The sequence below is a fragment of the Taudactylus pleione genome, unplaced genomic scaffold (assembly GCF_031769625.1).
Source record: "Taudactylus pleione unplaced genomic scaffold, aTauple2 ptg000026l, whole genome shotgun sequence".
Classification (NCBI taxonomy): Eukaryota; Metazoa; Chordata; class Amphibia; order Anura; family Myobatrachidae; genus Taudactylus; species Taudactylus pleione.
In genome coordinates this window covers 5116119-5131311 of record NW_028284428.1, presented here as the reverse complement: position 1 = coordinate 5131311, position 15193 = coordinate 5116119, and the positions used below count along the sequence as shown (strand labels likewise).

General features: G+C 39.2%; 1 protein-coding gene across 3 annotated transcripts in view; it reads left to right on the top strand.

Moving 5' to 3' along the window:
* PTCHD1 (patched domain containing 1) overlaps nt 1–14872 on the top strand; it is a 289736-nt gene extending 274864 nt beyond the window's left edge. For all 3 annotated transcript variants that reach the window (XM_088451593.1, XM_088451592.1, XM_088451594.1), the window contains one exon: nt 11541–14872. In XM_088451593.1, the coding sequence (XP_088307719.1) occupies nt 11541–13195 (1655 nt within the window). In that variant the 3' untranslated portion in view covers nt 13196–14872. The remainder of the gene's footprint in view (nt 1–11540) is intronic.
* Nucleotides 14873–15193: the final 321 nt, after the last annotated feature.

The window sequence follows — 15193 nt, the reverse complement described above, 5'->3', positions numbered from 1 at the left end:
ACAGGGCGGCCACTTGCATCCTGAACGGCCGCCTCCATGTCGGTCGTTAGGCTATGGGTTAACACCCACAGCTCTAACGACTGCTAAGGGAGATGGTCGCAATGATCAAGACCATTGCGACCATCGGGGCTTACGATGGGACCCTAGGGTAGGGTCTCGTCAACCTTAAGCCCCAGGGAGCTTCCTGCTCTGTTTGAGCAGGAAGCTCCCCACTGACATCACTGATGATGTCAGTGGGGACGCCCACAAACCGGCAAGCGTTCCGAAAGGAACGCCTCCATTTGGCCGGGCACGCCCCCTGCCTGCTCAGCAAATGGAGTGAGCTGTCAATCAACATCGACAGCTCGCTCCGTCTGCTTCGAGCCCGCTAACAACGGGTGATCCGTCGTTAGCGGGGGCTCGCGCATGTGCACGATGGAGCAGTCTCCGTCATGCGCATGCCCTGTGGACCAACATCGAGTCGGTTGCGAGCGCTCAGCGCTTGCGACCGACTCTGAATAAGGTCCCTAGAGTGTAAGCTCCACTGGGTGAGGGACTAGTGTGAATGGGCAAATATTCTCTGTAAAGCGCTGCGGAATATGTGTGCGCTATATAAATAACTGGTAATAAATAAATAAATAAATTGAGAATGTCAACAAAATGTATCACATTCATTATAAATGACAAAAATATAAAATGCACGTAATGATTCTTTTATGAGATATATGGTTGCCAGTCTCCAGTATATTTACTAACAGATAATAAAAAAAATTTAAAAGTTTTACCAGTTCTTGAAAAGAAGATGCGTTACTGAACATTCGCCCATTTGCAGAATTCATCTTGCATCTAATTGCACTGTGCTTGCTATTCAATTGCACTAAACCAAGTGTACACAATTAAAAGTGATGCAGAGTCATACATATTTCAGTAGCATTTGTGACTGTGCAGGTGTAACTAGAATGTAATGGGGCATTTGAACTTAAAGAAAGCTCAGAAAGGGTATGCCACTGCAACTGCAGGTTATGCAGGGATGGATAAAAGCGTCAACACAACTGTTTTCAATGACATCTCAATGACATCTTTGCATCTGGTATAGGGCTACAGCAAGTGATCAGTGATGCTGATTACAAGTATCAAACCAAGCATATAGATAGGGGGCATGTGCACCCCAAGTAAAGTACAACTTTACATAAGGGCAAACATATGTATTTTTTTCTATGCATGCAATGACAGAGCATCTGCAGCAAGTTGAGTTCAACATTAGGCACTAACTGTAAATGTACAAAATATCATTGAAGCTACTGAACTACTCTTACAAGTGGCAATATGTTCTTTTAGATTTCAAGGAATTAATACATGAACAACAAAGTGACACCATAACAGTTCCCAATACAATATTAATTTATAATACTCTGGGAGATCATTTCAGTAGCCAGTCAGTGATCACATCCAGGGAGATTCCGCTGTCGTTTTGACACCTATGTGCTTAGGGAGAGGTTAGCTGAATGCTGTCAGTTTATTCATTAGTACCAGGGTGAGGCTAATGAGCTGCCCTACTCAGTAACCCTCTATAAACACTTCTAGGTGTTGGCTCCCCAGAGTACTCACACCATAAAAGGCAATAACATACATTGGTACAGTACAGCATAGCAGTTTCTTAAAAGGATGTAACCTTTGTATGCACAAGTAATAGCTTAAAATATACATAAAGTTAAAAGGCTATAACCACAGTAAAAAGCATACCATATTTAGCGCCCTTACAACTACATATGCTTTAACATGTTCTACATCATGAGTTATGTTGTAAACCCTTTATTTATAATTTCTTCCAATTTTCTAGATTTCTTCTTTGTTTAATACCTTGTCATATTACAAACTTAAAACAGTTAGTTAGTTAATATCCTCAGTGTATTTCATTAGAATTAATGGTGGTCTTAAATCCATGGCTTCCTCTTGTCTGTTCTCTTTGTAGCACTCTGTTTGTTCATTTAAGCTAACACATCACAAAAGACAATCAATATATATCTATACACTTATCCTGAAGGTTTTTTTATGTTTGAAGCTTGACTGTCTTCACATTGAATACAGCCTGCAGCAGTAAGTGATTCAATTGAACTTGAGGTCTTATGAACGAACATCCACAATGACAATTGATGTGAAATAAATATATGTTTTTTGTTTTTTTAATTTACTTAGGAAGGTGATGTGTGTAGCATACTAATGAGCAGATGTTTTTTTTAGTTATTAGTTAAATAAAGTTGTTGAATATACAAGTTTATTTTATATTGTTAATGCCAAATATCTAACATATAATATTAAATTCTACAAATAACATCATAGCATTAATTATTCTGTACCTGAAGAAGGGGAAGAAGTCCCCCTCTCCCCCCAACACCTTCTGTGTTTAGCTATACCCACTAAACTAAATCAGATTGGATAAGCATATCTGTATAATGCAATTGGGGTAAGTGTAGGGACGAGGGGAAGGGGAGAGGAGATCTACTGTAGACTCTGCATTTGTCAGGTCCAGTATACTACCTTACATGAAAAAAATAGTATTTTATAAAATTAATACATTAGTAAAATAAAAATAAAAGGTCATTGTCTGTAAATGTTCATAAAATTACTAATAAAGATGTTGAAGATTTGGCTACTATGATTGAAACCATATCTTCTTCATTGAGTGCTCCCAGAAGTAATAAATAAACCTTACAAAAGTTAAAGGAACAAAGGTTACAATCAAATGAAAAATGTGCAGATCTATTATCATTGAGATGACAAATGGATTATGCAGAACTTGTATTTTCTAGCAAATTGGTTATTACACCCAAAAGTATTGATGTAATAAAGTTATATTTTACATAATAAAACATCATTATCTATACAGATAATTGAATCATACAGTCTAATATCATTGTCTTATTAGTTATATAGCTTGTAAGAGATAGAAAAAAATGTTCTCAACTAAAACAAGGATTTAGTCAAGCATCTTAGCCATGATGGCATCTTGTGCCTGTTGTGCGCATAGTGCCCTGGTCATTTACCGTCAAACCCCCCGATCATACATCAGGGAGACGTAGTATCCGCGCAGGTAACATGCACTGATGACACTTCAACGCTTCATACATCTCCCCCAAGATCTGATAAATCTCCTTTAATCATAACCGGGGCTGAGGGGTTAGAATAGAGGGCTCTAGTTATTTAAATATACAAGAGACAAGTAGTATGTGCTGAAAAAGCCCCCCCATGGCTTATACTGGAGTCATGCCCGCATGGTATGCAGCTGAGTAGCGTACCATGCGGGCCGCGGTGCAGACTGTGTCTCTGTGACACAGCCGCACCGCGTGTGTAGCGCTGACCGGACGGAGTTTGGTCAGCACTACACACTGCCAAACACACAGCCGCCGGAGCCGGCAGCTGTGTGTTTGTTGTAATCAACAGCCGATGAGAGTCTGTCAGACTCTCATCGGCTGCTGCTGCTCCCACTGTGGGAGCCATCTTCCGGCTCCCGCAGTTGGTAATGGGAGAGATGTCGTCATGACGACGTCTCTCCCATAATGCAAAGCAGCCAGTGGCAGCGTCGGGACCAGGAGCGGGGTTTCAGGTAAGTGGTTTTTTATTTTTTTATTACATCTCTCTCTACTGGGGGGGCTACTACTGGGGGCAGTACCAGGGGGGGTAACTACTGGGGGCACTACCAGGGGTGATTAATACTGGGGGCACTACAAGGGGGGGTATTACTACTGGGGGCACTACCAGAGTGGGAATATTACTACTGGGGGCAGTACCAGGGGGGGATTACTACTGGGGCACTACCAGGGGGGATATTGCTACTGGGGGCACTACCAGGGGGGGTATTACTACTGGGGGCACTACCAGGGGGGTATTACTACTGGGGGCACTACCAGAGGGGGAATATTACTACTGGGGCAGTACCAGGGGGGATTAATACTGGGGGCACTACCAGGGGGGATATTGCTACTGGGAGCACTACCAGGGGGGTATTACTACTGGGGGCACTACCAGGGGGGTATTACTACTGGGGCACTACCAGAGGGGGGATATTACTACTGGGGGCAGTACCAGGGGAGGGATTACTGCCAGTAGCTGCTGCATTCCCACCCTAGGCTTATACTCGAGTCAATAAGTTTTCCCAGTTTTTTGTGGTAAAATTAGGTACCTCGGCTTATATTCGGGTCGACTTATACTCGAGTATATATGGTAATTACTTACAGTACTGTATCTCAAGTTCTGGAATTTCAAGGATAACTAATGTCCACTTTTTAATAGAGATGAGCGGTTCGGTTTTGACTCGGTTAAGTTCGGATCTATCACATGTTTTGGAATGCCAATAAGATAAATCCAAACTTTTTGCTAATTTGGTGGAAAGAACTGAGTAAGACTGAACCGCTCTTCTCTACTTTTTACCTATCAAATGTGTAATATGCTAAATTCATAAAGAAACTGCTGTCGGAGCAGTCTTTTATTAATGCAACATTGCTTTTGTGGTTTTATCACATTTGTAACTTATGTGATGTTTATTTAACAGTGTTGTGCTTTTAGCTATAAACCAACCTTTTTCCAAGAACAAATATTTTTTTGTATAGATTTTTGGGCTAAATGTGAGTAATGTATTACCTTTCTTTTTTATCTTTTCTCTGGAACTCAGCTCAATCGATATGTATATCTTTGTGGTCTGTTTTTTTCAAGGAAAATAAATGTACTAAAGTAAAAGGGTATCTGAGGGCTCTGCTCTTGAGTGCAAAAAGGATTTTATGCACCTACTGTACCACAAATTTCAATGTATAGAAGTGTACTCGTAGTCATACACTGCGTGCCAGGTCCCGTATGAGACGTCTGCACCGATCATCAACAGAGCCTGAATCTGTGTAACAAGGGCTCTGATTCAAATAGCCGCAGCTTTTGCCATGTTCCATTGCGCTTCAGCTGCGACTTTGTATGCATGTTATTACCTGTATAGCGTAAAAGTGATAAGTGTATGAGGACACATCTGTTTTGCGTAAATATTTATTTGTGAATGCAAATCTTCTAGCACTACACTGATAATATACAGTAGATAAGGTGGTAAGCATATGTAGATATATGAATGCAATATATGCTTTTTCAAATTCTGTCAGATACAATCTGTTAGAGAATGTATCTTACCACTGACAAAATGTAGAAAGATGCCCAAAAAGTCTCCAATGATAACTTAGGGCCTGATTCAGAGCCAGACGCTCTGACCAGAGCGCTCGCTCTGAATCAGGGCCCTCCTACATGAAAATGTAGCGTCCTCCTGGACGCTCGCATAGCTGTGGGTGACCACCGACAGCTTATGCGAGCGTCCATGATGATGGTCGCGATGGTCAAGACCCTCGCGACCATCGGGCTTGCGATGGAGAACCTGCAGTAGGGTCTCGCTACCGCAAGCCCTGGAGTGATTTTGGCTCTATCAGAGCCAAAATCACTCCCACTGACATCACTAGTGATGTCAGTGGGGCCGGCTTCAGACGGTAGGCATTCCCATGGGAACGCCTCCGTCTGGCAGCACCGCCCCCGGCACACCCACCAAAGGGGGCATGCTGTCAATCAACATCGACAGCGCGCCCCCTTTGGTGCGAGACCCGAAGCGACGGATACCCGTCGCTAGCCGGGTCTCGTGCATGCGCACAACGGAGCTCCCTCCGTCGTGCGCATGCGCAGTGGGGTAACATCGACCCGCTTGCAAGCGTCCTGCGCTCGCGAGTGGGTCTGAATGACCCCTTAGTGCCTTACTCAGAGATGGACTGTATTGCACAGCTGTAAGGAAGTGGCTGTGCAGTACAGCCCAACTGAAGTGCAAATGCAGCAGGAGGTGTCTGTTAAAAATAGACACCTCCTTGCTGCATCTGCAATCTGAGTGCAGCATCTGTAGACACTTCCTCGGATCACCATCAACACGTCCCCACTCCATCCCCCAAACCAGGGGCATTTCTAGAGAGGAAGGGGCTTGTGTGCAGTCTCCGTAGTTATAGACGCTATAGTTATAGTGCCGTAGTTATAGACTCTGGGCCCTAGAGTGCGCCCAGAGTCTATAGAATATGCGCTGGTCACCGGCACAACTACGGGAAAATAGCCACGGCGGCCATTTTCCAGTCGTATCTACAGCGCCAGACCCACACGCCGACCTGGGACTCCGGAGACATAAGTAATACTATAGGTGCAGGGTGTGCGGTGCAGGGCCCTCCTGGACCCACGGGCCCGTGTGCCCCGCACACCCTGCACCCATTATAGATACGCCCCTGCCCCAAACGCTGTAACATGTCTATCAAGATGGTGCTTGGAGGATCTGTGAGCGAGATCGCAGCACTCATGCTGCACATGCGCTGAACGGGTTCTGCGCAGACCCCAAAATACGGGAGATGTGCATTGTGCGTTTATGATATTATCTTTTAAAAAGTATTCTTCCATTAGCACTGCTTATTACTTTCAATGAATGTTCTATTATTATTATTTTGCTTTTTAGTCGTTCTTCCAATTGAATGTGTAATAATTTTGCAATACTGTATTTTTGCAGCAGTGTTTCTTATTCACACCTCCAATAAAGAAATATTTATATATTTATATTATATATATATATATATATATATATAATTATATATATATATATATAATTATATATATATATATATATATATATATATAGGTTTGGCATGCCTTTAGAGAACATGAAGATTAATCCTATATGGTGCTAAATCTAAGTATTTTTGCCAGCTCTTAATATTGCCAGTCAGGTCAAGGATAAGCAACTCATGCTGCCCCAGATACTTGCTGTGATACAGAGCCCATTACAGATTTTGCCCTTGAACACTGTATTCTACGTAATTGACCATATTTCATAATTGCTGACAATTCAGTAACGTCTGTAAGGAGAAATGAATGGTATGAATACTAAATGTGTGTTCTTTTCTGCAAGGTCGTATTACTGCACTAAACCAGATAAAATAAGTTGTGTTTTACACGTGTTCCTAAATTGTCAATAATTTTCAAGTGCAAATGTCAAGCAAAATGTGCAGATTGTTCTTCCAGAAAGTATTTGCAGTGGTCATTATAGAGAACCTATAAAAAATATAACATTTACAATATATGTTGTTGTTGGTTCCTATCTAATAAAGAAAACTTTACCATTTTATTGGATATGAAACTTATATCTAGCTACTCTAGCAACACAGTAAAGCCAAAAGATGCAATTATTAATCAACAAAGACTAATCATTTAATTTAATATACTACAAAATAAAGCTTTCCCTGCGTTCATATATAAATGTATGTCACTTGTGTGTACTAAGAAGCAATAATATTTTTTTTTGTTTAAAAACTGGTATTGATGGTAAGGTAAAAATGCCTCTGAATACAAATCATTGTTAGGAATATAAGAATACCATTAGTCTTATCCTTACTAGAACTATCTGTACATACTTATTATTTTACACTTATGTTTTCATGTAAAATCATGATTTTGAGAATATATCTGTATAATAATTCTCTATGGTCTGTCCCATCTCCAGCATGCATGCACAGTGGGAGTAGGGGAGAACCCAATCCCTCCAATGGCTCACACTACTGGGTAGATGGGATAGACCTAAGAGAGTAAGAGTACGGGGTAAGTATGGGGGTGGGATGGAACAGAGCGGGGGGTGGAGCAAGACAGAGCAGGTTGGGGGGGGGGGCGGAAGATCAAGGTGACGCCTTAGCTATAAGTAAATATTTTTCAATATAAATTAATTAATGTAGACAGCAACATTGAATAATTGAGCTCATTGCAATACACACCAATACCACAGCTGTAATACTGTATCAAGTTGTTAGAGATTGATGAGACCATCATACATTGTTAAAAATTTAGGGGGATTTGAACTGGAAAATCTTCCAACTAAACTGAAAATGAAATCACTAAAAATTATTTGATCAGTGGAATTGCTAAAAAAAACCTCTATTGAGAAAATGCAACTGAAACATATTTACATTACTTTGATGAGATTTGTTCATCTACATCCAGCAATGAGTCTAGAGATGTCTAGAAAAAAGTCATACCAAGTTTACATTTCTACAACTGCATGGTGTTTTTTACATGTATATAATAGTTGTGTGAGTTCTCTTTCCATCTCTAACATGCCTGAGCAGTGAGAGTCAATGCGCACACTTGTTTGAGATGAGAGCAGTGGATAGAGAGGGAGCGGGGCCAGACAGAGTGGGGGGTGGGGTGGAGCTGCAGATTGAGATGACAAGACATGTGCCAGGTTCCTTTACTAGTAAACAATAAACAGAGAATAAAGTGTTCATAATTAACTAAAAAGTCCATTGTGTATTCCTGCAGCCTGTTACCATTTTTGGAATGGGATATTTCTTTAACAGCACAGACATGGGGACTGACTCTGAGTTGAATGCATCTCTTCTCATGGATGCAAATAGCAAGTTGTAGCATGCAGTGCATGTGGAGAAGTGAATATAGACATTTTTGCATTTCTCCATCCAATTCTGAGTCGGAGGGATCTTTGCTGGTTCTCACACTCAGTGAAATGGGCCTTACTGAAAGGGAACTGGATGGTAACATTGTGATCTCATGGAATTGATCTGTCATGTGGGAGTACCAGGGTATTTTCGTAGGTGTGTACAGGGAAGGGAAGCCTGTCTCAGATGGATCTCTTGCACCTAGAATGGGGCAGGTGTAAGTGATATAACTAATAATTATGGCTGCAGCCGTGGATGGAAAAACAGTGGGTGGAGCAACTTCCCCCTTGAAGACTCACGGATCCTCGCATTAGCCCTTTGGAAACTCATTTTAGAATAAGGCTTCCGAGGCATCATGCAAACACTTTTACTTTGTGTCTGACTTAGAATCAGCCCCATAGATACAGTAATAACATGCTTGATTGGTTTTTGCAGAAAAGCATTTTGTGAGTTTGGTAACTTCAAACACAGGGTCGGGGCCAGTGACATAGGCATAACTACCATAGCTGCAAGGGGTGCAGCTGCTATGGGGCCCAGAGCTGAGGGGGGCCCATTTTCCTTGACAAAGTTAAATGTGTTGTATACATTTTTCACCATTGGATGGTACATAAGGACCCTTACAAACTTTTGCTATGGGGCCTTCAAATACCTAGTTACACCCCTGGCTAGTGATGTAACAGTAGCTAAAAAAACTGCAGTATCTGATGTTTTAAAGATAGATACTGTAGGTAAATAGGTACTGTAGATTAGATAGATAGATAGATAGATAGATAGATAGATAGATAGATAGATAGATAGATACTGTAGATAGATAATGTAGATAGATCTGTAGATACTGCATATAGATAGATCTGAAGATAGATACTGTAGATATATAGATACTGTAGATAGATAAATAGAAAGATACTGTAGACAGATAAATAGATAGATCTGTAGATAGATACTCCAGATAGATAAATCTATAGATAGATACTGTAGATATATAGCTACATACTGTAGATAGATAAATAGATCTGCACTGTAAATAGATACTGCAGATAGATAGATACTGTAGATAGATACTGTAGATATATAGATAGATCTGTAGATAGATATTGTAGATATATAGATGGTTATGTTGTAGGTGTGTACGACATACCCACACCTACAACAGATATCAGATTATCTGTAGATAGATAAATAGATAGATATTGTAGATAGATAAATAGATAGAAGCTAGTACGTTGCCTGGGTGCCTTTCCAAAAGGAATATCAAATGTACAGACGTTGCTGGATGGCACTCCGGGTCTTGTATACTATAAATGAATGTAACTGCTACCACATGCAGTCAGTCCAACGTTTCGGTTTTATTACCTTTATCAAGTCCTTGATAAAGGTAATAAAACCGAAACGTTGGACTGACTGCATGTGGTAGCAGTTACATTCATGTATAGTATACAAGGCCCGGAGTGCCATCCAGCAATGCCAGTACATTATATATATATATATATATATATATAAGCTGGAGTACCCGGCGTTGCCCGGGATCTTAAAAATGTTTACACATCATCCTCCATCCAACCCCTCCTTAGGCAGGCCTCACGAAAAGTGTGACAAACTTCCCCATCAACAGTCCTAAGGTCTTTGAAGGAAGTAGAACCTGTAACGGTGTAAAGCAAACTTTGGAGATAGAAGCATTCAAAATTTGTAGGATGTACAGTGTAAACACGGTCAAGAGCTTCTGTTGCTCTGATACCAGGATGACCATCTACAGCGACACCCTGGCTTCTGCACAGAAAAACGTTTGGAGAAGCATTCCATGTGTAATATTTTGGCAGCTCACAGTACAGCAGGGTCCTTGCTAAGTCATCATTTTGACACAGTTGGAAAAAAGAAGTGAATGTTATTGCGTAATTTGGTATAGTCAGAGAGCTGAGAATGCTGGCAAAGCCTGCTAAAGCTCTCTTCGATAATAAACATTAAGATCATGACAAAACATGACAACACAAAATGCTTGCTCCGAGGCCCTACCCATATGCCGTGAGGCCCCACAATGAGCGTCCAGCAAAAATGTTTTTTTTTTTAATTAATTAAAAATTAACAGTAATTAATTTCCATTGAAAGTTTATTTAGTTGCCTCCACTGTGTTTTAATACGCTCATATGTAAAATGTCATGATCTTCGCTTGTAAACTGTGGATTTGTATAGAAAGACAGAAGTACAAAAGGCCAAATTTTCGCTTTTATATAATAGAGAAGATAGAAAAGAAAAAATAGTAGATGAGCTAAAACCTTTTCTAATTCCGTACCTGACCTGTAGAGGGCGAATGCTATGCACAAATTGTGCTTTTTCGTTAATTAAAAATTAACAGTAATGAATTTTGATTTTACATTTTTTTAGTTTCCTCCGCCATGTTTTAATACGCTCATACAGTATGGAAAATTTCACAATCGTGGCTTGTAAGCTATGGATTTGTATAGAAAGACAGAAGGACAAATTTTCACTTTTATTTAGTAGATATATACTGTAGATAGATACTATAGATAGAAGCTTATATTATAAGCACTCTGTAAAACTTTGGACTTATTGCTACAGGAATTTTACTGTTGACATGTATTTAATGTTTTAAAAGAATTCACAAAACAAATTCAACAAAAATAAAAGCAATTGTCCTGTGTAGTATTAGTGTATGTTCATTTTGTGCAGTAACATAAAATGATCCATTACCTGAAAGGGAACACTTTCATGGAAAATATATATATATATATATGTATGGAATTGTTTGTATGTGTATATATATTTAGAAATGTATCCAATTCCTGTCTGAGAGATGGAAAGAAAATATTAGAAGTTAAACATAGCCGAACACTAAATGTATTGCATTGCAGTTTCTAAAGAACATGTTCAATATGGAGATTAAAATGATAGGTGCAGTGAGTCACAGGAAATAGAAAAGCAGATGCTAAATTTGTTGTCTAGATGTCAGACTCCTGGCTGCTGTAATAAATATCCCTAGGAAGTGATGTACTCTAGCTAATCAAGTTTTGTTGGGAGGATGTGTTGTAACTTTGTGGTGTTCTTTCTTCTTTCAAGGTCACGGATTATATGGGACATTTGAAATGTTATCTTCTTGGCGGAAAACCAGAGAAGACCAACATGTAAAGGAGAGGACAGCCGTTGTGTATGCAGATACTATGACCTCCTTCTCTCTCACCACTGCCATGTACCTAGTCACCTTTGGGATTGGTGCCAGTCCCTTCACAAACATTGAAGCAGCAAGGATATTTTGCCGTAATTCATGTATAGCAATCTTCTTCAACTACCTCTATGTACTATCATTCTATGGCTCTAGTCTTGTGTTTACTGGGTACATTGAAAACAATTACCAGCATAGTATTTTCTGCAGAAAGGTACCAAAGCCTGAAATTCTACAGGTAAAGTCACTGTGGTACAGGTTTCTAATGACCGCAAGATTTAGTGAAGACACAGCAGATTCCGAAGATACAAACTCCTATGAAAGTCATCTTTTGGTTTGCTTTCTCAGACGCTATTACTGTGACTGGATAACTAATACATATGTAAAACCTTTTGTAGTTCTCTTTTACCTTGTTTATATTTCCTTTGCCTTAATGGGCTACCTGCAGGTCAATGAAGGATCTGATCTGAGTAACATAGTAGCAACTGAGACACGAACCATTACTTACACAGGCATCCAGCAAAAGTATTTCAGCAACTACAGCCCAGTTATAGGGTTCTACATTTATGAGTCTATTGAGTACTGGAATACAAGTGTTCAGGAGGATGTTCTAGAATACACAAAAGGTTTTGTTAGAATATCCTGGTTTGAGAGCTACTTAAACTATCTCAGAAAACTCAACATGTCTACTGGATTACCCAAAAAGAACTTCACAGATATACTGAGGTACTCTTTTCTTAAAAATCCACGGTTCTCACATTTTTCTGAAGATATTATCATACCCAAAAAATACAACAATGAAATAGATGTGGTGGCCTCTCGGATGTTCTTGATTGCAAAGACCATGGAAACAAATAGGGAAGAACTCTATGACCTCCTTGAAACTTTACGGAAACTTTCTCTAACCTCCAAAGTAAAATTCATTGTCTTCAATCCATCCTTTGTATACATGGATAGATATGCTTCTTCAGTGGGAGCTCCATTACAGAACTCCTGCATAAGTGCTTTGTTCCTGCTGTTTTTCTCTGCATTCCTTGTGGCAAGCTCTATCATCAATGTTTGGATAACGTTAACCGTGGCCTCTGTAGAGTTTGGAGTAATAGGGTTTATGACGTTATGGAAAGTTGAGCTGGATTGCATATCAGTTCTTTGCCTAATCTATGGAATTAATTACACAATAGATAACTGTGCACCACTATTATCAACATTTATTCTGGGGAAAGAATTTACAAGAACTAAATGGGTGAAAAATTCATTGGAAGTGCATGGGGTAGCCATTTTACAGAGCTACCTCTGTTACATTGTTGGTCTGATCCCTCTTGCAGCTGTGCCTTCAAATTTGACCCGTACACTGTTCAGGTGCTTGTTTTTGATAGCTTTTGTCACGTTCTTTCACTGCTTTGCCATTTTGCCAGTTATGCTGACTTTTGTGCCACCTTCAAAGAAGAAGCGGAAAGAAAAAAAAATACAGGAAAACCGTGAAGAGGTAGAATGCGTTGAAATGGTGGACCTGGACAGCACCAGAGTGGTTGACCAAATTACGACTGTCTGATTATAAATATATATATATTTTTTATTTTGTATGTTGATTTTCACCCTAGGTCTTACTAAGAGAATGTGTTGATGGAACTTCTTATCTGTGTGGGTAATAAATATTAAAACAAGTATCCAATACAACCCATTCAATGGATGTTCCAAAAAAACATACTTTTAGCCACATTAGACATAAAAGGAATACATAAAACTGAACTACACTCAATGGTATATGCAGTGGCCATATGATAGTAGCATAATTCCAAATTGTAGGAAAACCATACAGTAGATCTATATTTGATCTTTAACCTTGTGGAATAAGAATTCACATGCATATAGAGTATATATGTATATATATATATATATATATATATAATTATATATATATGATTAAATATCAGGAAAGGGAGAGTACAAGTACCATTTGCATTAATTTAAGCAGGAGATGCTTATTTCTATGCTGCTTATGAGGCTGTTACTGTTGCTGAGTCCAAACGCCTACAAAGTGAGTGTTAGTGCAAAGTGTACCCATACATTTTCAGCAATATTGTGAACTTATCTGATTTATTAATTTACTAGATCAATTTGCTCTTTTGGCCTTGCTTTTAAAGTATTTTTGTAGAGCAAATATATTTATTTTTCCCAATATAAAACACTATATACACCATTGTTCAATTAAAACCACTAAAATGACATTGTATCACTCACTGTACAGCGCACTTGTGTAAGCTAGGAGAGTTCCTATGATAAATATATCTAAACTAAGGAAAGAATCTAAAAGTGTCTACACTTAAGTTGTTTGCTTTTATGTATATTTGAAGGATAGGTGTTTATCAGTGTTGTTGCTAAGTTCTTAACATACCCAGGATTCAGTGCCACAACCTACAGTAGGCTCTCCAAAGACATGTTTGCTCCCACTATGCATATACACACAATATTGTGGGTGAGACGTATCAAACCTCCTAAAGAGTGGAGAACTGGAGAAGTTTCCCATAGCAACTAATCGGCTCCTAGCTAGCATTTATCAAGTACATTCAATAAAATGATAGTTGCACTGAATGGTTGCTATAGTTAACTTTGCCTCTTTTTAAACAGCCCAGTATTGGGGGTTAGATTTGGGACAATTTTTTCTCAACTTTTTATTTTGAAATGTTGAGAGTTATTCAGAATAAAATCACAAGTGAAACAAATAAAAAGACAATTTGCATTTATTGCATCTATCCTGGTATTGGAATTACACAACAAACAATAGTTGCCATAAGAAATGACTGTAAGTGAATACAAAATCTATGTTTGAGACTTAGGGCCTGGGTTCATGGCACTAGGACATAGCAATGCCCCAGAGTTTCTTTACCACAACAATGACGGTATGGATATTTTTCCTTAATCTTCTCCAAAGGCGTTTGGATACAGAAGTAGATAATAAATAGTAATTTGATGTAGCATTTCTTTATTTTCTTTGTTTACCTGTTGTGTTTTATTAATTACTTCCAAGGTTTAAAACCATTCCTTACCTATTGGCACTAAATGATTTGTATTGTATTATAAAACACAGAAAGTTTTTTTTTAATTTGTTTGTTTTTTTAAGGCCCGGAGTTGTACAAGCTCAGGGATCTTGCACAAATGTCCTTTTAAGAATGACACCTTCAACATTTACATAATGCAGAAATTAAAATAAAAAACATTATACATGCAATTACTGTTGTAAGCTTTCACCGTTCTTCTTCACACATAATTATATTGTTTCCTCTGAGAGATTTGGTTTCTTGCCTATTTCTTTCACAACCTTCATTACCATGGGAACAAAACTAGACACACATATGGCAGTGGCGCACGCAGGGGGTGAGGTAGGGTATTTCTGAGTACAAAGAAACACCCCATGATGTGCTGAATGTTGTTTTCAGAGACCGAGTAAACTGTGTCTCTGTCTCAGCACAAACCTCTACTGAGATCAAGAGAGCTTTCTGCATACAGAATGGTGGGGGGGAGCTACTGTGCATGTCCAGCTGCAGCAGCT